Source organism: Myotis yumanensis, unplaced genomic scaffold (genome assembly GCF_028538775.1).
Source record: "Myotis yumanensis isolate MYYU_CA2020_CCGP unplaced genomic scaffold, mMyoYum1.0.hap1 SCAF_1, whole genome shotgun sequence".
NCBI lineage: Eukaryota > Metazoa > Chordata > Mammalia > Chiroptera > Vespertilionidae > Myotis > Myotis yumanensis.
In genome coordinates, this window is record NW_027223752.1 from 109,744,585 (window position 1) to 109,769,860 (window position 25,276).

The following is a 25,276-nucleotide window of genomic DNA, read 5'->3' on the forward strand; positions in this document are numbered from 1 at the left end:
ACCCCCTTCACGGTGGGGGGGTGGGAGGGTCCTGCTGGTGTGTCTGGCCAGTCTGGGTCAGGGGCTGATGGCTGTCTGCAGGCTGGCCAAGCCCCCAGCAGGGACCCTCAACCCATGAGGGTGTGGCCATCCTGGGTGAGGGGCTGATGGCTGTTTGCAGGCTGGCCACTGTCCCCAGCCACCCAAGCTGCCAGTGGAGGCTGGCTGGAAGCAGGTATCTGGGATTTATTTATCTTCTAGAATTGAAATTTTGTTGCCTTGAGCGGAGGCCACAGCCGGCCAGGGCAGGCAGGAAGCTTGGCTTCCTCCATCACCGGGACAACCAAGCCTCCTGCTTGCTCCAGCTCCATGGCTGCCGGCCGCCATCTTGGTCGGGGTAATTTGCATATAGTCACTCTAATTGGCTGGTGGGCATGGCTTGAGGCATGGCAGAGGTGTGGTCAATTTGCATGTTTCTCTTTTATTAGATTAGATAGAGGCCCGGTGCACGGGTGGGGGCCAGTTGGCCTGTCCTGATGGGGGCCCTGGATCAGGGTGGGGGTCCCCACTGGGGGGCAGGGACAGCTGGGGTGAAAGGCCACGGGCGGTTTGCCAGCTGGCCATGTCCCCTCATTGGGATGGGGGTCCCCGCTGGGGGCGGGGCTAGCCGGGATGAGGTGCAGTTTGCCGGCCAACCCCACCCCCGATCGTGGTGGGGGTCCCCGCTGGGGGGCAGGACAGGCTGGGGTGAGGAGCCGCGATCGTTCTGGTCGCTGGTCGTTCTGGTCGTTCCACCGTTTTGGTCACAGGGCTTTTATTATATAGGATAATAATAAACATAGTGATGACTGATAAACTAACAAACTGAACAGAAAAGAGCCTGAAATGGAGCCATACTTCTAGGGAACTTTGGTATCTGTATGATATTAGATAAGTGGGGAAAGTAAAGAATTTAAAATATGGCTCTGTGAAGTTACAAATATTTTTTTTATTTGTCATTTAACTCTTGCCATTGTTTATGATGTTCACATGCAAACAAAAAGAGTATGCTTAAGTCATGAGTGTCTTGCTACTGAGTTATAATTTAAGAATGAATAAAAACTTTAACAAGTATTTTTATGCTCTATCATCTTCCTAAAGGAACATAGAGATCCCCTCCAAAGGATGAAAGTCACTATACTTAAATAAACAAATATTAAAGTACAACCAAACTATTATCAGTAGTTATAAGGAGAGAAAAGGAAGTCTAGGTAAAAGAATATTGAAATAGCCACATTTTATGAGTTGTTTAAACTTTTAAAAATCATTTTTATACTTTGAAATAATTACAGACTCACAGTAAAATTGCAAAAATATAGAGCAACCCTGTGCATGCTTCACCCAGTTTCTCCAATAGTAACATTTAAAAAATATATTTAATTATTTCAGAGAGAAAGGAAGAGGGAGAGAGAGAAAGAAACATCAATGATGAGAGAATCATTGATCAGCTGACTCCTACACGCCCCACACTGGGGATGAAGCCTGCAATCCGGGCATGTGCCCTGACCAGGAATCGCTCCATGACCTTCTGGTTCATAGGTTGATGCTCAACCATTGAGACATGTCGGCCGGGCTCCAATGCAATGGTAACATTTTACATAAGTGTGGTACAACATAAAACCAAGACCAAAAAGAAAGAAAAAAAAAAACTCCAAGAAATCAACATTGGTACAATATATAGCCTTATTCAGATTTTTCCAGTTTTTTGGTTTGTTTGGGTTTTTTTGTTAATCCTCAACCCAGAATATTTTTTCCACTTATTTTTAGAGAGTGGAAGGGAGGAATGGACAGAGGAAAGGAAGGAAGGGGAGAGGGAGGTAGAGAAAGAAACCTCAATGGGAGACACACACATTGATTGGTTGCCTCCCCGAAGCACCCTGACTGGGGCAGGTATGAACCTGCAACCCAGGTGCATGCCCTTAACCGGGAGTCGAACTCTCAACCCGTTGGTGGATGGGCCAATGCTTTAAACATTTCGCAACATCAGTCAGGGCTCACCAATTTTTATATACAATCATTTGTGTTCATTTGAGTGTGCGTAGTTGTATGCAATTTTATCACAGGTCTAAATTCACGTCAACACCACCAAGATATAACACTGTTTTACCACCATAAAGGAACTACCACTTTGTTGTCTCACATCAACCACTGAACTGTTGTAACTTTTAAGAATAAGTATGTTTTAGTCCTCACTTGAGGATATGTTTTTATTGATTTTTAGAGAGAGAGGAAAAGAGGGGGAGAGGTAGAGAGAGAAAGAGAAACCCACATGCATACCAACTGGGATCAAAACCATAACCTAGGGATGTACCCTGACTGGGAATTGAATCCACAACCTTTTGGTGTATGGGATGACACTCCAACCAACCGAGCCACCTTGCAAGGACAAGAATATATTTTTAAGTCTTCTTAATATTTATGTAATCAAAAAATCTAAATGTAAAACAGGAAACACTCTAATAAAAGCTTGATAGAATAAGTGCAGGGAAAATTGCTTAGCAAGTGTAGAACAGTACTTCATAATTGGTGATCTGGACTACAGGCATAAATATAATCTAGGAGCTATGTGAAAATAGAGGTTCCCCTAGTCTCCCCTGGTAACCTAGACATCTAGGCTTTCAAAAAGATCCCCAAATGTATGTATGTATGTATGTATGCATGTATGTATGTATGTATGTATGTGTAAGAGTGTACATAATATCTCTATAGACATAAAATCTACATATATATGTATCTGTAAGAGTGTACGTAATAGCTATATACATAAAAATCTAGCCAAGACCGGTTTGGCTCAGTGGATAGAGCGTCGGCCTGCGGACTGAAAGGTCCCAGGTTCGATTCCGGTCAAGGGCATGTACCTTGGTTGCGGGCACATCCCCAGTGGGGAGTGTGCAGGAGGCAGCTGATCGATGTTTCTCTCTCATCGATGTTTCTAACTCTCTATCTCTCTCCCTACCTCTCTGTAAAAAATCAATAAAATATATTAAAAAAAAAAAAAAAATCTAAGCAACTGTTACAACAGAATGACCGGAAAGACCGGTCACTATGTCGAGCACTGACCACCAGGGGGCAGATGTTCGATGCAGGAGCTGCCTCCATCCCGCAGGCCCCGATCACCAATGGGGCCTGCCGGCCAACCTACCTCCCAGTGTCTCCCAATGGCCAGCAGATCACCAGATCGGGGTCAGGCCCTGGGGCTGGCACAGGGAATTGGGGGTGGGTGATGGCGGACACGGCCCCTTTCCCAGGGGGGCTGGCAGCCAATCTCTTGGGGTCCTCCCCGTGTCCCACCCCCCGGCCAGCAGGCCCCCAATCGCCTGATCAGGGCCTGCCAGCCAAACTCCCAGTCCCTCCCTCCCGGTCACCAGGTCCTGATCACCTGATCAGGGCTGGGCCCCAGGCTGGGACAGGGAACTGGGGGTGGGTGGTGACGGACACGGGTGACTAGGGAAAGAGGAGGGGGGAGGCGGGTAGGTGGGGAAGTGCATGGTGGCAGTGAGTGGGCAGTAAGGGAATGAGGAGGCAGGGAGGCGAGGAACCATGCGGTGGCAGCGCAAAGGCGGCAAGGGAAGGAGGAAGTGGGGAGGCGGGGAACTGCGAGGTGATAGCACGTGGGCAGCGAGGGAAGGAGGAGGCGGGGAGGTGAGAGGTGGGGAACCTGATCGGCCCTGTTCGCCGGCCAGGATTAGGGACCCCGCACAAGCATGAATTTCATACACCGGGCCTCTAGTATATGTACACAGATATGTGTATGTACATACATGTATGTGCAAACATAGAATCTTAAATGCATAGAAAATTTGTTAGAATAAACACTTAAAATCTTTAATAGTGATTTCCTTTGAACAACAGACGTGAAGGTACTGGGAGAAAAGTAAAAGACCTTTTAGTTATTTTTTTTTAAACTTCTGTATATTTTCACTTTTCTGCAACCAGCATATATGATTTATAGAAATATAATGCTTTGAAATATTCCCCACGCAAGCTTGAGTAACAGCGGCCAGATCTGAGAAACCACTAGTGCATAGTAATGTTATTTAGACACTTATAAAAAATATTTAGGAACTCAGGAATGAATATGGGTAAATGAATTATAAATAAGTTAACAGGAAATAAAATTTGCAATAAATTCCCTCTGATAGATCAGAAAAGACTTTATTCTCTAAGTCTGGTGGAGCTCTTTCCACAAAGAAGTTATAGGTACAATTAAAAAAAATCCTTGTTAGGAAACCAAGATGGCGGCATAGGTTAACGCCGGAGTTTGCTGCCTCGAACAACCACTTCAAAAATACAACTAAAAGACAGAACCGACATCACCCAGAACCACAGGAAGGGTGGCTGAGTGGAAATCCTACAACTAGAAGGAAAGAGAAATCCATACCAAGACTCAGAGGAGGTGCAGTGCGGAAGTGAAATACTAAGGTGCGGAGTACATGTGGAGCAGGCCAGCGGCGGAGGGCGTGGTTGTTGTTTTCAATCGGGAGGGAGTTTCAGACTCTGAGCTCCAGATCCGGGCGAGTCTCTAGGGACCCAGACTCAAACGGAAGAAGCAGGACTGTCTGGCTTTGGTCAGAACTCGAAAGCAGTTTTCTCTCCCGGGACTCTGAGAGGCAGAGCCCCTAGGGACGGATCTGAGAGCAGCTATAACTGCTCGCTCAGCCCTCCCTGTAGATCCCCGGGGACCCGCCCTGCCCAAGCCCTGCACAGAGGCATTTGCCGGATAGCCTTAGGCAAACGCTACACTAGCACCGCCCTAGAGATCCAGCACAGAAGCTCTTCCACTGCAGACACAGCTGACTCTCATAGCCAGTTAGCCTGGAGGTCAATTCACCCCCAGTATTGCCGACAACAATCAAGGCTTAACTACAACAAGACTGCACACAAAGACCACAAGGGGGTGCACCAAGAAAGCATAAAAAAATGTGGAGACAAAAAAACATGACAGAAATGGAGGATATAGAGCTAAAAAACACACTTTTAAGGGCTTTCAATAATTTTCTAGAAACTGCCGATAAACTTGATGAGAGCCTCAAGAAAACTGAGACGCTCGATGTTGTGATAAAGAACCAACTAGAAATTAAGCATACACTGACTGAAATAAAGAATATTATACAGACATCCAACAGCAGACCAGAGGAGCGCAAGAATCAAGTCAAAGGTTTGAAATGCGAAGAAGCAAAAAACACCCAACCGGAAAAGCAAAATGAAAAAAGAATCCGAAAATACGAAGATAGTGTAAGGAGCCTCTGGGACAGTTTCAAACGTACCAACATCAGAATTATAGGGGCGCCAGAAGATGAGAGACAGCAAGATATTGAAAACCTATTTGAAGAAATAATGGCAGAAAACTTCCCCCATCTGGTGAAAGAAATGGACTTACAGGTCCAAGAAGCGCAGAGAACCCCAAACAAAAGGAATCCACAGAGGACCACACCAAGACACATCATAATTAAAATGCCAAGAGCAAAAGACAAAGAGAGAATCTTAAAAGCAGCAAGAGAAAGAGACTCAATTACCTATAAGGGAATACCCATATGACTGTCAGCTGATTTCTCAACAGAAACTTTGCAGGCCAGAAGGGAATGGCAAGAAATATTCAAAGTGATGAATACCAAGAACCTACAACCAAGATTACTTTATCCAGCAAAGCTATCATTCAGAATTGAAGGTCAGATAAAGAGCTTCACAGATAAGGAAAAGCTAAAGGAGTTCATCACCACTAAACCAGTATTATACGAAATGCTGAAAGGTACCCTTTAAGAAGAGGAAGAAGAAGAAAAAGGTAAAAATACAAATTATGAACAACAAACATGCATCTATCAACAAGTGAATCTAAGAATCAAGTGAATAAATAATCTGATGTATAGAATGAACTGGTGATTATAATAGAATCAGGGACATAGAAAGGGAATGGACTGACTATTCTTGGGAGGGAAAGGGGAGTGGGAGATGCGGGAAGAGACTGGACAAAAATCGTGCACCTATGGATGAGGACAGTGGGTGGGGAGTGAGGGCGGAGGGTGGGGCGGGGAACTAGGAGGAGGGGAGTAATGGGGGGAAAAAAAGAGGAAAAAATGTAATAATCTGAACAATAAAGATTTAATTAAAAAAAAATCCTTGTTAGATGCAATGGCATGAGATAAACTTAAGCAAACTATTTTTAATAATCCTATATAATAAAGAGCTAATATGCAAATGGTAGTCACACCCTCATGCCGTCGTGCCAGGGCTGGGAGGACCTGAGGCTGGGCCGGGGGACCTGAGGCCACGCCCTCCGCCCCGGCACCGGGGGACCTGTGGCCAGGCCAGGGTACCTGAGGCTGCGGCCCCAGCTCCGACACCAGGCCAGGGGACCCGAGGCTGCGTCCCCTGCCCAGCAGGGCTTGACGGGAGACCTGAGGCTGCACCACCTGCCTGGCGGGGCTTGACAGGGGTGGGGCTGGCCAGGTCTGGGTATCGTGTGATTTCAAGATGCACTGGGTCCCGCGGCACGTCCCAGACTCTGACAGGAGGGAGATTTTCATATATATTTTACTAATTTCCTTTCCTCTCTGACACTTCTTATAGAGAAAGGGCAAATAGCAATAATAAAATACTAGTGGACCGGTGCACAAAATTTGTGCATGGGGGGAGTGTCCCTCAGGCTGAAATAATAGCACTATCAACAGCTAGATCTGATTTATCTTAAACTAGTGGCCCAGTGCACAAAATTCATGCACATTAAAAGGGGATTAATTAGAGGAAATATTTTAATATTGCTATTTGTGAGGATTATATGGGATAATGCATGTAAAGCTCTTAGAAAAATGCTTGGAACATAGTTCCCTGGTGTAATTTTTATTATTATTAAGCCTTAAGTTTCCTTAACTGTAAAATGTGTGATAATGCCAATCTACTAGACTACACTAACAGAATGAGAAATAAATAGAGTATTAGTAAAGCATGTCAAACAATACTTTAATGGAAGCCGATTATAACAACACAACTAAGTCAGCTTGGTCTGACATCTCTGACCAGATTATCTCTGTCTTTTCCAGAATTAATGTAGTATATAGTTCTATTATTTTTCTTACACATTTTTTTTCTTAATTCAGACAGGTCAGGAGACAGATAGAAACATCTATATATATAAAAAACCAGTGTCTGTGACGATGGTGATGACCAACCAACCAGTCACCATGAGATGCATTGAGCACCTTTCGGTCCCACCCCCCAGCCTGCAAGCGGGGTAGGGTGGGACTGGGGACTGGCAAGTGGGCAGAGGAGCTGACCTATTGGTCCCTGCCCCTGGGCCGCAGGCTCCAATGGATCAGTGATGCTGAACGGGGGAATCGGGGAGGGTGGCGGGAGGACCGAGCTGACTGTCAGGCCGTTGGGATCACCAGCTCATCCCCGGCTGCTCAGGGATTCAGGTCTGTGGGAAAACAGGCACTGGTGAATTCACCTCTATGCGCGTGCGCCGGGACGACCACTGATGGAACACGCTGCCCGCTTGGAGCCGCTCGGAGCTGCTCACGCCGAGGCGAGTAGGTCACGGGCACACCCCGCAGCTTCTGTCAGCACCTCAAGCCCCAGCAGCAGTGGTGACGGTGACGGCGGCAGCGGCGGCCCCGAGTGAGCAGCGAGTTCCATCAGTGGCCCGTCTGGTGCACACGTATTGGAGGTGAAGTCGCCGGTGCCTGCTTTCCCTTAGGCCTGAGCTCCTGAGCAGCCGGAGATGAGCTGGTGATCCTGACGGCCTGACGGCCTGGCAGCGGATGCGGCGTTTGGCCTGGGGACTGGCGAACGGGCAGGAGGCGGCCCTGATTGCAGGAGGCTAGGCCCTAGGGACCCTACTCGCACGATTTTGTGTGCTGTGCCTCTAGTCAATGATAAGAGAGAATCATCGATGGGCTGCCAGCTGCATGTTCCCTACTGGGGATTGAGCCAGCAACCCAGACATGTACCCTGACCAGCAATCAACCTATGACCTCCTGGTTAATAGGTCAATGCTCAACCATTGACCCACACCGGCTGAGCTAGATTTTCTTTAATTTTTCATCAAATTAATTTCTAAATGAAAAAAAATGGCAGCAGAATAAGTGGATGATGCACAGACAAGCTCCCAGAAACAACTGAAATTACTACTAAAATACAGAAAAACTTCCTGAATAATCAACGGCAGACTTGCTGGAGAGAACACTGATACCCGAGGACCGAAAGTGGAGACCACACAGAGACTGGTAGGAGGGGTGGAGTTACAAAAGGGCTGGCTGGGCAACCACAGATGACAACTGAAGTTCCAAAGAGATATCTTAGCTGTCGGGGGTTGCCATTGAGAACTCTGTGATCTAATCCCCACGCTGGGCCCCCCAGAAAAGCACACCAGAACTGAGGGTACCCACAGAACAGCTGGCTGTGAAAAGCAGCAGGGTTGTTGTCTGCGAGGGAGAGACAGCTGGAAATTAAGGCAACCTCATAAAGGTCCAAAGCACAAAATTCCTTGTGGATCCACCTACCTTGTGCTCCGGCAGAGGGACAGAGTGGACTAGAGTTATGTGAGCAGAAGACAAGATTGAGGACTTTGGGGTTAAAGCTCAAAAGGCAGACACCCCCAGTGTCCTGTGCTGAGTCATTCCCTCATGCCAGCAGTAGAGATTGAGAGGCATAGAAGATCTACCTAATATATAGTCACAAACCCAGTCAGTCAAAATAAGGAGACAAAGAAACAACCCCCCACTGAAAGAGCATTCTCCAGAAGAAGAGATAAATGAAACAAACATAAGAAATTTATCTGAAACAGAGTTTAGAGTAATGATGGTAAAGATGCTCAACAGCATGAGAAAAGATATAGTAATTAAGAAAACATAAATACAGAATGACATAGCACAAATAAAGATCACATTGGAAGGAATACACTGCAGATTAGGGGAAGTTGAGGAACGAATCACTGGATTAGAAGACAGGGTTGAAAAAAAAACATTCATTCAGAGAAACAACAAAAAAAAAAGATTCAAAAACAGGACAGCTTAAGGGAGCTGTGGGGCAATGGGAAAGATAACAATATTAGAATAGCAGGTGTGCCAGAAGAGGCAGAAAGGGAGAAAGGGATAGAGAATGTGTTTGAATAAATAATGGCAGAAAACGTCCCTAACCTAGTAAAAGAAAAAGTCACACAAGTCCATGAGGCACAGAGAACCCCAAGCAAGAAGAACCCAAATAGGCCCACACCCAGAGACATCTTAATTAAAATGCCAAAAATTAAAGACAAAGAGAGAATCTTAAAAGCAGCAAGAGAAAAGCAAACTGTTACCTACAAAGGAACTCCCATAAGGCTGTAAGGCTGATTTCTCATCACAGATTCTATAGGCCAGAAGGGAATGGCATGAAATACTCAAGGTAATGGAAGGCAAGGATCTAAAACCAAGATTACTATATCCAGCAAGGCTATCAGTCAAAACAGACATCCAAATAAAGAGCTTCTGGGACCAAAAAAGGCTGGAGGATTTTATCACCACCAAACCAGCACTACAAGAAATGCTAAAGGGACTGCTGTAATGTGAAGAAGAAACAGAGAGAAACCTAGGCATATAGAAGTAAAATGGCAATAAATAAGTACCTATAATAATAACCGTAACTATAAATGGATTAAACACTACAATGAAAAGCCATAAGGTAGCTGAATAAATACAAACCATGACCCAACTATATGCTGTATACAAGAGACCCTCCTCAGAACAAAAGACACATACAGGATGAGAGTAAAAGGATGGGAAAAAATTTGCCAAGCAAATGGAAAAGAAAAAAAAAAAGCTAGAGTAGCAATTCTAATATCTGACAAAATAGACTTCAAAATGAAGGCCATCAGAAGAGGTAACAAAGGTCACTAATACTAAAGGGATCAATCCAAAAAGAGGATATAACCCTTGTAAATATATATGCACCCAATATACAAGCAACTAAATATATTTAAAAAAACTTCTAGAGGAATTTAATGGAGAGACCAACAACAATACAGTCAGAATAGGTGACTTTAACATACTGCTAACTTCACTGGATGGATCTTCCACACAAAAATTTAATAAGGAAAGTACATCCAAAATTCTGCTTTGAGATATAGTTCCAGAGACTTTAACAAAAGAATAGTTCACTCCATTTGTGTTGTAATTCCAGTACTAAACTGAACAGTTCTGTTAAAACGCACACATTTCATGAATACCTGTAGTATTCCTTACTGTCAGCTATGATATAAACACAAATGTTGTCCACTTATCTTGACACCAGCTGAAAATTTTCATTTGTACCACTGACTAAATGGGTGAAGTAAAATATGTAAACATACAAAAAAATTAACAAGGAAACAGTGACTCTAAAGGACACACTGAATCAGATGGATTTAATTGACATTTATAGAACATTTCACCCCAAAGCTGCAGAATATAAATTCTTCTCTAGTACACATGGATCATACACAAAGATAGAACACATGTTAGGACACAAAACAAGTCTCTACAAACTGAAACTATATAAAGCATCTTCTCAGATCACAGTGAAATGAAATTAGAAATCAACTACAATGAAAATACCCCAAAACATTCAAACACATGGAGGCTAAATAGCATGTTATTAAACAATGAATGGGTTAGCAATGAGAACAAGAAAGAAATAAAAAACTTCCTGGAAATAGATGAAAATAAACACACAACAACCAAAATCTCTGGAAAACAGCAAAAGCAGTCCTGAGAGGGAAGTTCATAGTGCTACAGGCATACCTCAAAAAACAAGAAAAACCAACAATAAACTATTAGACCCTACAACTTAAAAAGAACTAGAAAGAGAACAAAAAGAAAAGCCCAGAGTAAGTAGAAGGAAGAAAGTAATAAAGATTAGAGCAGAAATAAATAACACAGACACTAAAAAAAACAACAACAATACAAAAACTCAATGAAACCAAGATCTGGTTCTTTGAAAGGATAAACAAAATTGATGAACTATTGGCCAGAGTCATGAAGAAACAAAGACAGAGGACCCAAAAAAATGGCACCACAGAAATACAAAAGATTGTACAAAAATATTATGAACAACTATACGCCAACAAGTTGGACAATGTGGATGAAATGGACAAATGTCTAAGAAAATAAAATCTTCTCAAACTGAATCAGGAAGAATCAGAAAACCTGAATAGGCCAATAACAACTGATGAAATAGAAGCAGTAGTCAAAAAACTCCCAGCAAACAAAAGCCCTGGTCGGAAGGGCTTCACAGAGGAGTTTTACCAAACATTTAAAGAAGAACTAACACCTATACTCCTCAAACTATTCCAAAAAAATCCAAGAGGAAGAAATACTTCCAAACTCTTTTTATGAGGCCAGCATTATCCTAATACCACTATAAAGAAAGAGAATTATAGGCCAATATCCCTGATGAATATAGATAAAATCTTCAACAAAATATCAGCAAATCAGATCCAGCAATACATCAAAAAGATCATAAACCATGACCAAGTGGGATTTATTCAGGGATGCAAAGCTGTTACAATATTCGCAAATCAATACACGTGATACATCACATAAACAAATTGAAAGAAAAAAAATCACAGGATCATATCAATAGATGCAGAAAAAGCATTCAACAAAATCCAACAGCCATTTTTAAAAATATATATTTTATTGATTTTTCACAGAGAGAAAGAGAGAGGGATAGTTAGAAACATCGATGAGAGAGAAACATCAATCAGCTGCCTCCTGTACACCCCACACTGGGAATGTGCCCGAAACCGAGGTACATGCCTTTAACTGGAATCAAACCTGGGACCCTTCAGTCCTCAGGCTGATGCTCTATCCATTGAGCCAAATCAGTTAGGGCCCAACAGCCATTTTTGATAAAAACTCTCAGCAAAGTGGGAATAGAGGGAGCATTATCTCGACATGATAAAGATTATATATGACAAATCTATAGCAAACATCATATTCAACGGGCAAAAACTACAACCATTTCCCCTAAGAAAAGGAACAAGACAGGGATGTCTGCTTTCACCACTCTTATTCAACATAGTAATGGAAGTCCTAGCCACAGCGATCAGACAAGAAGAAGAAATAAAAAAACGCTCATTACTCGCAGATGGCATGATATTATACACAGAAAACGCTAGAGAATTTACCAAAACACTACTAGATTTAATAAATGAATTTGGCAATGTAGCATGATACAAAATGAACACACAAAAACCGATGGCTATGGCTTTTTTATGCACCAATAATGAATTCTCAGAAAGAGAAACTAAACAAACAATCCCATTTACCATTGCAACAAAAAAATTACGATACTTAGGAATAAACTAAACCAAAGAGGGAAAAGACTTGTACTCAGAAAACTGCAGGACGTTGAAAAAAGAGATGGAGGAAGATATAAACAAGTGAAAGAATATACTGTGTTCATGGATTGGTAGAATCAACATCAGTAAAATGTCCATAGTACCCAAGGCAATCTACAGATTCAATGCAATCCCTATTAAAATACCAAGAGCATATTTCACAGATCTAGAACAAATACTCCAAAGTTTATATGGAATCAAAGAAAGACCCTGAATAGCTGTAGCAATATTGAGAAAGAAAAACAAAGTTGGAGGAATCATAATACCACATTTCAAGTTATACTACAAAGCCACCGTAATCAAAACATCCTGGTACTGGCACAAGAACAGGCATATAAATCAATGGAAAAAAACAGAGAACCCAGAAATCAACCCAAGCTATTACACTCAATAAATGGTGCTGGGAAAATTGGACAGATACATGCAAAAAAAATGAAACTAGACCACCAACTTACACCATACACAAAAACAAACTAAAAATGGATAAAGGACTTAAACGGAAGATGGGAAACCATAAAAATCTTAGAGGAATCCACAGGCAGCAAAATCTCAGACATATGCCAAAGCAATATCTTCACCAATAAGGCTCCTAGGGCAATGGAAACTAAAGAGAAAATAAACAAATGGGACTACATCAAAATAAAAAGCTTCTGCACAACAAAAGAATCCATCAACAAAACAAAAGAAAGCCAACTGCATGGGAGAACATATTTGCCAATGTTATCACCAATAAGGGTTTATTCTCCAACATTTATAGGGAACTCATACAACTTAACAAAAGGAAGATAAACAACCCAATCAAAAAATGATCTAAATAGATACTTCTCGAAAGACGACATACAGAAGGCCAAGAGACATATGAAAACATGCTCAAAGTCACTAATCATCTGAAAGATGCAAATCAAAATGACAATGAGGTACCATCTCACACCTGTCAGAATGGCTATCATCAACAAAGCAACAAATGACAAGTGCTGGAGAGGATGTGGAGAAAAAGGAACCCTCCTGCACTGTTGGTGGGAATGTAGACTGGTGCAGCCACTGTGGAGAACAGTATGGAGTTTCCTCAAAAAATTAAAAATAAACTCGCATTTGACCTAGTAATCCCACTTCTAGGACTATATCCCAAGAAATCAGAAACACCAATCAGAAAGGATATATGCACCCCTATGTTCATAGCAGCACAATTTACCATAGCTAAGATTTGGAAACAGCCTAAGTGGCCATCAGCAGATGAGTGGATTAAAAAAACTGTGGTACATCTACACAATGGAATACTATGCTGCTGTAAAAAACAAGGAACGCACCATTTGCAACAGCATGGATGAACCTGGAGAGCATTATGCTAAGCAAAATAAGCCAGTCAGAGAAAGTTAAATATCACATGATCTCACTCATTTGTGGACTATAATGAACAACATAAACTGATGAGCAAAAACAGAGACAGAGAAGCACTGATCAGACCATCAAACCTCAGAGGGATGGTAGGGGAGGGTGCGGGTAAGGGGGAGAGATCAACAAAAGGACTTGTATGCATGCATATAAGCATAACCAATGGACACAAACACCAGGGGGGTGAGGGTATGAGCAGGGGAGTGGGGGCGCAAGGAGATGGTAAGGACACATTTTTAATGCCTTAATAAATAAAGGGCGGGGGGAGGAAGGAAACTAAGGAGAAAATAAACAAATGGAACTACATCAAAATAAAAAGCTTCTGCACAGCAAAAGAAACCATTCACAAAACAAAAAGGGAGCCCTCTGCATGGGAGGACATATTTGGCAATGATACATCTGATAAAGGTTAATATCCAAAATATATAAGGAACTCATGCAACTTAACAAAAGGAAGACAAACAATCTAATTAAAAAATGGAAACCTGAAATACTAATCAGAAAGAATGTATGCACCCTATGTTCATAGCAGCACAATTTACAATAGCTAAGATCTGCAAACAGCCCAAGTGCCCATCAGTAGATGAGTGGATAAATAAGCTGTGGTACATTTATACCATGGAATACTATGCAGCAGTAAAAAAGAAGAATCTCTTACCCTTTGAGACCTGGAGATATCATGCTAGGTAAAATAAGTCAGTCAGAGAAAGACAAATATCACATAATCTCACTCATATGTGGAATCTAAGTAGCAAAATAAACTGATGAATGGAGTGGATCCAGAGACATGGAAGCATGAAACAGTGTGTGGAATCGGGGGAGGATGGGTGGGTGGGAATTAATCAACCAAGAATCTTGCATGCATATAGGCATGGACCATGGCCACAGACAATGGGGTGGTGAGGGCCTGGTGCGGGGGCGGAGGCAGGCTGGAGGGGTGAATGGGGAGAATAAGGCAACATATGTAATACTTTCAACAATAAAGAATTACTTTTTAAAAAGCTTTGGACATACCTGGGGGTTAATGAAAAAAAATTAATTTCTAACAGGCTAACAATCACAACTATGAAAAATTTACTAGAGTGAAATACTATTATATTAAGAGAGACATTTCATAAAAGTACATTTAGAAAATAACAATCTTTTCATTATACTTTTTATGTAAAATAGCTGAATTCCAAGTCCAGAAAAGCATTAGTTATTTCTTAGCAAAAGAAATATTAGAACCTACAAATCTTTTTGGGAGTGTTCTTTTAATCATAGTTTAGCAGTGAAAAGAGAAGTAAAGATGTTGTTCCACTCCATTGCTTCACTACTGCCTTTTTTCTGATTCTCGCGGTGTTTCGGAAACAATGGAATCACTAAAAGGTTAAGTAACAATTTCTGAAAACCAATTTACTAATTGCTGCCATTTACTTAGTATTTGTTATTAACATTAAATTTTAAAATACTGTCTTATTCTTTTTGTGGCTTGCTTTTTATTAATCCCTTATTTCTTACAAGGAGCCTCTCACATGAAAAACTCTACATTTGGTTCCTCTTAAAGAAAGCAGATTCACTAGAAAACAATATAAACAACAAAAAAATAGAAACAGACTCACAAACACAGAGAGCAGACTGATGGTTGCCAGAGGGGGATGGATAAAAAAGATGAAGGGATTAAGAAGTACAGATTGGCTGTTAAAAAATAGTCACAGGCATGTAAAGTACAGCATAGGGAATCCTATATAATAAAAGTCTAATATGCTAATGTCCAATCGTCCGTTCAACCAATCAAAGCGTAATACGCTGATATGCTAAGGCTGCTCAGCCGCTCGCTATGACGTGCACTGACTACCAGGGGGCAGTCGACCAGTAGCTATAACATGCACTGACCACCAGGGAGCAGTCAACCAATCGACCAGTGGCTCTGACATGCATTGACCACCAACCAGGGGGCAGACACTCTGACCGGTAGGTTAGCTTGCTGCTGGGGTCTGGCTGATTGGGACCGAGCAAGACAGGCCGGACATGCCTTGGAGCCCTCCCACAGTCCCTCCCTGGCTGGCCAAACTCCCGTGTCCCTCTCTGGCCCTGATAGTGCACTGTTGGGGTGCCTTGGCCTGGCCTGCGCCCTCTCGCAATCCGGGACCCCTCGGGGGATGTCGGAGAGCCAGTTTTGGCCTGATCACGCAGGCAAGGCCGAGGGATCCCACTGGTGCATGAATTCGTGCAACAGGCCTCTAGTCCTATATAATAAAAGCCTAATAGGCAAATCGACCGAACGGCAGAATGACTGGTTGCTATGACACACACTGACCACCAGGGGGCAGACGCTCTACACAGGAGCTGCCCCCAGCCCACAGGCCCCAGGCCAGCCAAGGGGGGACTGGCGGCAGCCGGCGAGCAGGCAGGCAGGCGGGACCAGCTGGCGAGAGGGCCGGCGCTGCCCCCCAGTCGCTCCCACAGAGGGAAGCGACTGGTGGTGGTGGGGGAGGGGGGCAGGTGCCAGCGGGGGTACTCCGATCGCTGGTGGCCTCACAGATCGGCCCTGATCGCCAGCCAGGCCTAGGGACCCTACTCATGCACGACTTTTGTGCAACGGGCCTCTAGTATAGTCAATAATATTGTAATAACTATGTATGGTGCCAGGTGAATACTGGAAATATCAGGGGAACTCTGTAAAAAATATATGATTGCCTAACCATTATGCATAGACCTAAAACTAATACAAAATAATAGACTATAAACTGTAATTTAATAATAAAAATTTAAAAATTGAATTTAAAAAAAAAGAGAGAAACAAAAAAGAAAGAAGATTCCAATAGAATGGTCATTATCACACTGCAATTCACTGGTCTAAGTAATTCCTATAAACAGTAGTTCCAGTAACCTGAAATGTATTATATACACATCTGCATAACTGACTTTTAGTGCTTTTGCTTCTCCAAAGTGGATTTAGTTCTTCTGATTTTCCAAAGATTAGTAAGAATATTTTAAGCCAGAGCTGACCCAAGGATATGCTATTCTGAACTCCATAGAAAAACTTTGTCCCAAACTCGATTCACGTAGCAGTTAGGTAAAGAGTCAATCACTCTGGGCCATGAGAAGAATGGGAAGCTATTTTTCCCATAAATCTGCCAGACAGTAACAGGCAAGTTAAAGGTTTAACACTGAGGCTAAGAGATAAGCAACTAACTAGAATAATCTGCTTTCTTGAATAGGTTATCCTCATCAGGCTTTAAACTGAAATACTCAGCACTCCCTGTAAAGTCCAAGAGGTTTCAGAACTGAAAAGCAGTAAGGGATTTACTTCCCTCAGGGACTTATTTATTTTACTAAGCATGTTTACGCTATAAGTAAAGACCAAAGACTTGCCCCAAAAATTAACAACAATTTTAAGCATTGGCATTAAGATGGTAAATGAGGCTCATTACAATAAAATGAGACCTCTGTCTTGTCAATAGCCAAGCAACTATTAAAAAATATCAAACAGCAAATTAGAACTGACTCAAGAAGGTAAATGTCAGAACTCACTTTTTGATTTCTCGGAGCAGCATTCGGATAAGGATGGTCTGAAGCGGTTCAACCATTAATTTCCTCCACATATCCAATGCTAGCTGCCAGAAAAAATAAAAACCATCAAAGGCTGAATTACTTAGTATTTCTTTGTAACATTTGTGTAAGACTTCTAAAAAATATCTAGCAACAGAAGTATTTATAATTAATATTTCAAAATTCAAATGAAAATTTAATAAACATAAGGAAAATTAATGTCTAATTTTAAATGACATATCAGACTTGTACAAAAAACAGAATAAAGGTTTTTTTGATTAGCTGAAAATTTTACAGAAATAATTGATGTTTATAAAAGCTTATTTGATTATTAAATACTCAGTATTATAGAGGGGCTATAGATGCCAAGATTGTAACAACCAAAGGAGTTACATTGAATAAAATAATGTAATTTGCCATACAAACATAAAAGGATAAGTCAACTTAAAGGATAATAAAATAAAATAAACCTGTATTTACCACCCAGGTTATGAAATACGACTTCACCATTACCATTGCCCCAAATGTACTCCTACTTCCCCCTCAGACGTTTTTGCTATCCTGAATCTTGTGTTAAATCATTCCCTTGATTACAATTGGACCAAATGTGTAAGTAGCCCCATATAGTATTTTTGAAGTTGACCATTTCTGACCTTGCTAACGAAATCACACTGTATACTTTCTATGTATGGTTTTTAAAATTTTTAACTATTACTGAAATCCATCTAAATTGAAAGATACAGCTATATAGTTCAATCATTGACATTGCTACTTAGTATCCTATTGCATAAATACACCATGATTTATTTTTCCTTTTTATTGCTCATGACATATGTTTGTGATTCCAGTTTTGCTATTTGAGAAAAATGCTGCTATTCTTGTATACTAGTGGCACGGTGTACGAAACTCATGCACATTAAAAGGGGATTAATAAGAGGAAATATTTTAATATTGTTATTTGCCCTTTCTCTATAATAGAAGTGTCAGAGATGAAAGAAAATTAGTAAAATGTATATGAAAATCTTCCTCCTGTCAGAGTCTGGGACACACCATGGGACCCAGAGTCAAGTCCCCGCCCACCCACGTGCGCCTCAAAATCACACGAGACCCAGCCCCGACCGCCTCCCCCCCCCAAATTGAGCTAGACCCAGACCCAGCCAGTTCCACCCTTATCAAGCCCCACTGGGCGGGGAGTGCAGCCTCAGGTCCCCTGGCTCGGTGCCAGGGTGGGGAACATGGCCTGAGGTCTCCCGGCCTGGCGCCAGGGCAGGGGGCACGGCCTGAGGTCCCCGTCAAGTCCTGCCAGGTGGGGGATGCAGCCTGAAGTCCCCTGTCAAGCTCCATGGGGTTGGGGGTGCAGCCTCAGGTCCCTGCAGATTGCTCATTAAGGCTCGTTACAGGAACTCGGCCTCCACTGTGGGTGCAGCCATCTTCTGTTATGAAAACCCCGCCTCCTCTGTGGGTGAAGCCATCTTGTGTTACGGAAACCCCCACCTCCACTGTGGGCGCCACCATCTTTGTGGCGGAGTGATGGTAAATTTGCATATTCCCTCTTTATTATATAGGATAGTTTCTGGTGAACATAAGCAAAAAGTTCTTGGATATACACCTATGATTGGAGATGCTGCACTATAGGGTTAGGGACATATACAGCTTTACTCAGTCAAGCCAAATGGTTTTCCAATACTCACACTAGAGGTCTGATGCACAAAATTCATGCAAAAGTAGGCCTTCCTTCCCCTGGCTGCTGGCACCTGCTTCCCTCTGGCACCTGGAGCTCGGACTTCCCTCTGGCACCCAGGACCTGGGCTTCCCTCATAGCACCGGCTTCATCCAAAAGGTCGTCCAGAAGGACATCCAATATAATTAGCATATTTTGCTTTTATTATTATAGACTAGAGGCCTGGTGTATGAAATTCGTGCACAGGCGGGGGATCCCCTGAGCCCAGCCTACACCCTCTCCAATCTGGGACCCCTCGGGGGATGTCCGACTGCCAGTTTAGAGCCAATCCCAGGGATCGGGTGTAAACTGGCAGTCGGACATCCCTCTCACAATCTGGGATTGTGATGGCTCCTAAATGCTCACCTACCTGCCTCCCTGATCGCCCTTAACTGTCCCCCCTGCCAGCCTGATCACCCCAACCACCTCTGCCTGCCTGCCTGATCACCCCTAACTGCTCCCCTGCCAGCCTGATCACCCCTAACTGCCTCTGCCTGCTGGCCTGATCGCCCCTAACTTCCCCCTCTGCAGGCCTGGTCGCCCCCAACTGCCTCCCCCGACAGCCTGGTTGCCCCTTACTGCCCCCCTCTGCCAGCCTGGTCACCCCTAACTGCCTCTGCCTTCCTGCCTGATCGCCCCTTACTGGCCCCCTTGCTGGCCTGGTTGCCCCCAACTTCCCCCCTCTGCCGGCCTGGTCGCCCCTTACTGACGCCCTGCCGACCTGGTTGCCCCCAACTGCCCCCCCCCCCCCCGCTGGCATGGTCTCCCCCCCAACTGCCCCCCTGCCAGCGTGGTCACCCCATGCAGCCTGCTGTTCAGTTGTTTGGTTGTCCCTCACTAACCCCTGGGCCGGCCCAGTCGCCCCATGCAGCCTACTGTTCATTCATTTAGTTGTCCCTCACTAACCCCCATGCCAACCTGGTCGCCCCATGCAGCCTGCTGTTCAGTCATTTGGTCGTTCCTCACTAACACCCCTGCCAGCCTTGTTGCCCATTATCTCATTAATGTTTATCTCATTCTTAATGAAACCTAGGAGTTCTTTATATATTATAAAAGTTAATCCCTTGACAGTTTTACATATTGTAGTTTGTCATAGTTTGTGACTTGACTTTTTAATTTCTTTAGTTTTTTAGTAAAAACCCTATATAATAAGGAGCTAATATGCAAATGGCCATCACACCCTCACACGGTCACACCATAATGGCTCAGACACTCAACACTAGGGAGAGAGGAATGGGGACCAGTCAGGCACAAATGAGCTCATGGGAGAGGAATGGGGACCAGCCAGGCACAAATGAGCTCATGGGAGAGGAATGGGGACCAGCCAGGCTGCAGCCTGGGAGAGGGACAAGCCACCCGCCCAGTGGTCCCGGGTGTCAGCGGCTGCACCTGAGCCTGCGGCCCGGGAGAGGGACAATCCGCACGCCCCACGGTCCCAGGCGCCAGCACCTGCGCCTTTGGCTCAGGAAAAGGACAAGCTGCCTGCCCCATGGCCCCGGGGGCCAGCGGCTGTGTCTGCACCTGCGGCCCGGGAGAGGGACAAGCTGCCCGCCCCACAGTCCCGGGCGTCTGCAGCTGCGGTCCAGGCGAAACCGCCCACCCATGGTCCCCTGCAGCTGCAGCTGGCCCGGGCAAAGCCAGTCCGGATTCTGGGTGCCTGCTGCTCACCAGAGGAAGGGAAGCCGGGTCCCGGGTGCCTGCAACCAGCCAGAGGAAGGAATCCTGGGTCCCGGGTGCGGGGTGAGGCAGAGGCAGTTAGGGGCAATCAGACCAGCAGAGGAGCAGTTAGGGGCGATCAGGCAGGCAGAGGTGGTTAGGAGCGATCAGGCAGGCAGGCAGGCAGGCAGGCGAGCGGTTAGGAGCCAGCGGTCACGGATTGCAAGAGGCAGTCGGACATCCCCCAAGGGGTCCTGGATTGGAGAGGGTGCAGGCCCGGCTGAGGGACCCACCCCCATGCACAAATTTCGTGCACCGGGCCTCTAGTATATTATAATGTACTCAAAGTTATCAATCTTTTCCTTTATCATTTGTATTTTTTGTGTCTTTTAAGGACTCCTTCCCTACCCTAAGGTCATAAAGGTATGGTCTTAAGATAATAAGGTCTTCTATATTGTCTCCCAAAAGTTTTAAAGTTTTCCCTTTCACATTTAAGCCTTTAAACTCCAGATAATTTTTCCATACATAGTACAAATTATTCCAGAATCAAAAACTAATTGCTCATTTCTAACTGAACTGCATCCACAGAGATATAAGTCTGTTTTTTGCCTCTATATTCTGTTTCTCTGGAGTAACTCTACTCAGATCCATTGGTAATTCCATTTCAAATAAATAAAAGCATCTGTCTTCTTACAAGGAAAATCCTTTAAGTTTTGCCTTCTTTTTTTTCCCCCTTCTTAAATAGCATGAACAAGTAAAAATAGAAGATAATACATAAGAAAATGAGATTTTATAGCAAATGTTTTAAAGCAAACATTGTACTAGAGTATTTCTTTCACAATCAGCATAAGCATTATACAATTCTCCACACTTAAATCTGAGCTGTGGTGGGAGGGCAAATTGGTAAAGCCCTTTGAAAGGAAAATTGGCAGAGCAAGCTTTAACCCAGAAAATCAAGTTCCAGGTACCCACTCTATGAAATTTTCTGCTTCTATATAAAGAGATACATACATAACTGTAATTCCATGAGTGTAACTTTTTTGTCACTTTGTTCACTACTGTATTCCTAAAATACAGAACAGCGCCTGTCACACAGAGGGATTCAAAAAATATTTAATAAATAAACAACGATGTTCACTATAGTATTGTTTGTAATAACAAAAAACTGAAACGATAAATTACTTAATAATTAATAAATTATTATTTGCCTAATGTAGAATATTAAGCTCTCACACAAAAATTAACGTATGTGAAAAGAACTCCTAGACATGTTAACAAAAAAGTTGGAGGACTTTAGATATGGTATGACATTGTTTAAAAAATAAAATAAAAACTATTATGCATGTATGCATGAAATTTATATGCAAATACACAGGTAAAATTCAGAAAAGATATAAATCAAATTGTGTATAGTGATTTCCTCTGGGAAAAGGAGCAGGCTTGATGGTGTTAATAAGGAATAATCATTAAGTAAAATATTCACTTATAAAACTACTAATTAAAGCAACCATTGTTAAGATTTTGGTATTTCTCACTGATGTGCTTCACAATATCCTTTTTCCCCCTTCAGTTTTATTCCTATTAAATACACCATGTTACCCTTATTAAAGGTCCTATGAACAATTTTCTACTATTATTTTATTCATTTGCCTAACTTTATAACAAAAACATACTGGATATATTCTTCCACATAAGCTTTTTATTGTTGGCCATTGGAAATTTACACTGTCTATCCATTAGTTACCCTTATTAGCATGAGTGCAAGGAATACTTTCAAACTAATTTCCAACAAATTTCCTAAAAGGATGATTCTAATTTAAATCTCTAATAATGCTACATCTTATGTTTACTTCCTTCATTAACACTCATCACAATTTAACATTAATTTCTTTACTTCTTTGGCATCTGCTTCCCATGAGGACAGGGACCTTCTGTCTGTTCATCACTGCATCTACAATGTCTGGCTACTCAACAAATACGTATTACTTGGAAAAGCAAACATTATACTAGAGTGTTTCTTTCACAATCAGCACATGCATTATATAATTCTCCACATTTAAATTTGAGTAAACTACTTGAGCTGCATACATAACTGTTTTACTTTGAATTTAATTACTTTTAAAATTTAAAATGAATTTGTTATATGCATAAATTTGTATTTATTCTCCTTTAGGATCCCTTTTAAATCCACGTCCTTTGTACTTTTTACTACAGGAATCTCAACATTTTCGAAACACTTTTCATGAACTTTGTCACATAATGGAACTATAAACCTATCATCAATGTAATTATTAAAATACTTATCATGTCTTTTCTGTTTTTCTCATCTATTTGAAGTTTCTTAGAAAATCATTACAGTATTTCATTTACTTAAAATTTAGGATGTTTTAAATTTTGACCTAGTTAACTCAGTGCCCTTTAAAAAAGGACAGTGAACCAAATGTTTTTAAATAAATAAAAACATTCTTATGCTTGACAATAATTTAAAGAATTTCCTACCTCTCCTATTTCCATAAGAGGTTCATTCATATCTACACCACCATAGCCATACTGAAGGTCAGCTTCTGTCAATTTATTTTTTTTAATAAACTGGGTGTTGAGATACCTGAAAAACAAATGTAATATCATTGAAAAGTATGTCAAATAGGTAGAAAAACAAATAACTTGCAACTTTGGAACAATAATTTTAGGGTTATAAATCAACTACAGAATAGTTGAGTAATATACCCAAAAGAAATTAAATAAAAATTAAAAATTATTACCCAACTTTCTATGTAAGGACTTAAGAGACAAAGGATAAGACCTTTAGAGCAGAATAAAAAAAAAAGGCACCTATAATCACAGTTTCAATTTAAAAATTCAAGGGGCCCTTGCCAGGTGACTCAGTTGGTTGGAGCACCATCCTGTACACCAAAAGGTTGTAGTTTCAATTTCTGGTCAGGGCCTATACCTAGTTATAGGTTCAATCCCTGATCAGGGAACATATGGGAGGCATCGATGTTTCTTCCTCTCTCACATCTCTCTCTTCTTCTCTCTAAAATCAATAAACAAAGGAAAGAAGGAAAGGAGAGGAGGGAGGGAGGGAGGGAGGGAGGGAGGGAGGGAGGGAGGAAGGAAGGAAGGAAGGAAGGAAGGAAGGAAGGAAGAATAATCAAGTGTTTATATAAAAACTCCAAAAGCCTTATAGCCAAATAGGTCTATCCAACGGACAACCCTTCAACAATCTCATTAGATCATTTCCAGATTCTTCTCAGTAAGTCAAGATAAGATTTCAAAAAGAAGGCCATCACAAGAGACAAAAAAGGTCTCTAATAATACTAAAGGCATAGATGCAACACGAGAATATAACTCTGGTAAACATATATGCACCCAATATAGGAATATATATATATATATATATATATATATATATATATATATATATATATAAAACTTCTATAGGACTTGAAGGGAGAGATCAACAACAATACAGTCATTGTAGGGGACTTTAACACCCCGCTGACCTCACTAGATAGATCTTCCAGTCAAAAATTTAATAAGAAAACAGTGAATCTAAATGACACGCTGTACCAGATGGATTTAGCTGACATTTATAGAATATTTTATGCCAAGCTGCATAATATACATTTTTCTCAAGTGTACATGGATCATTCACAAAGATAGAACACATGTTAGAACACAAAACAAGTCTCTACAAGTTCAAGAAGATTGAAATATCAAGCATCTTCTCAGATCACAGTGGAATGAAATTAGAAATCAACTACAGTATAAACACCAAAAAACATTTAAACACATGGAGGCTAAATAACATGTTATTAAACAATGAATGAGTTACCAATGAGATCAAGAATACATCACATAAACAAATTGAAAGACAAAAATCACAGGATCATATCAAAAGACGCAGAAAGAGCATTCTACAAAATTAAATGGCCATTTTTGATAAAAACTCTCAGCAAAGTGGGAACAGAGGGAGCATATCGATATATAATACAGGCCATATACAGTAAAACGTACAGCCAACATCTTACTCAATGGCAAAAACTAAAACCATTTCCCCTAAGAACAGGAACAAGACAGGGATGTCTGCTTTCACCACCCTTATTCAACATAGAACTGGAAGTCCTAGCCACAGCGTTCAGACAAGAAGAAATAAAAAACATCCAAATTGGAAAGGAGGAAGTAAAACTCTCATTATTCTCAGACGACATGATATTGTACACAGAAAACCCTAAAGACTCCACCACAAAAACTACTAGAGTTAATAAAAGAATTTGGAAATGTAGCAGGATACAAAAATCAATACCCAAATATCGATGGCTTCCCTCCCGCCCCTCCCCCCATGGCTTTTTTTTACACCAATAATGAATTCTCAGAAAAGGAAACTAAACAAACAATCCCATTTACCATTGCAACAAACAAATGAAGATACTTAGGAATAAACTTAACCAAAGAGGCAAAAGACTTGTATTCGAAAAACTACAGGACGTTGAAAAAAGAGATGGAGGAAGATATAAACAAGTGGAAGAATATGCCATATTCATGGATTGGTAGAATCAACATCAGTAAAATGTCCACAGTACCCAAGGCAATATACAGATCTA

The 25,276-nt window shown here is 42.0% G+C and overlaps 1 protein-coding gene across 3 annotated transcripts in view; it reads right to left on the reverse strand.

Annotated features, from left to right (window-relative positions):
* Positions 1-25,276, reverse strand: part of CUL2 (cullin 2) — a 163,543-nt gene that overhangs the window by 94,335 nt on the left and 43,932 nt on the right. For all 3 annotated transcript variants that reach the window (XM_070429466.1, XM_070429457.1, XM_070429476.1), the window contains exons 5-6: positions 23,172-23,277; positions 17,279-17,361 (exon numbers count right to left, since the gene is read on the reverse strand). In XM_070429466.1, the coding sequence (XP_070285567.1) occupies positions 17,279-17,361; positions 23,172-23,277 (189 nt within the window). The remainder of the gene's footprint in view (positions 1-17,278; positions 17,362-23,171; positions 23,278-25,276) is intronic.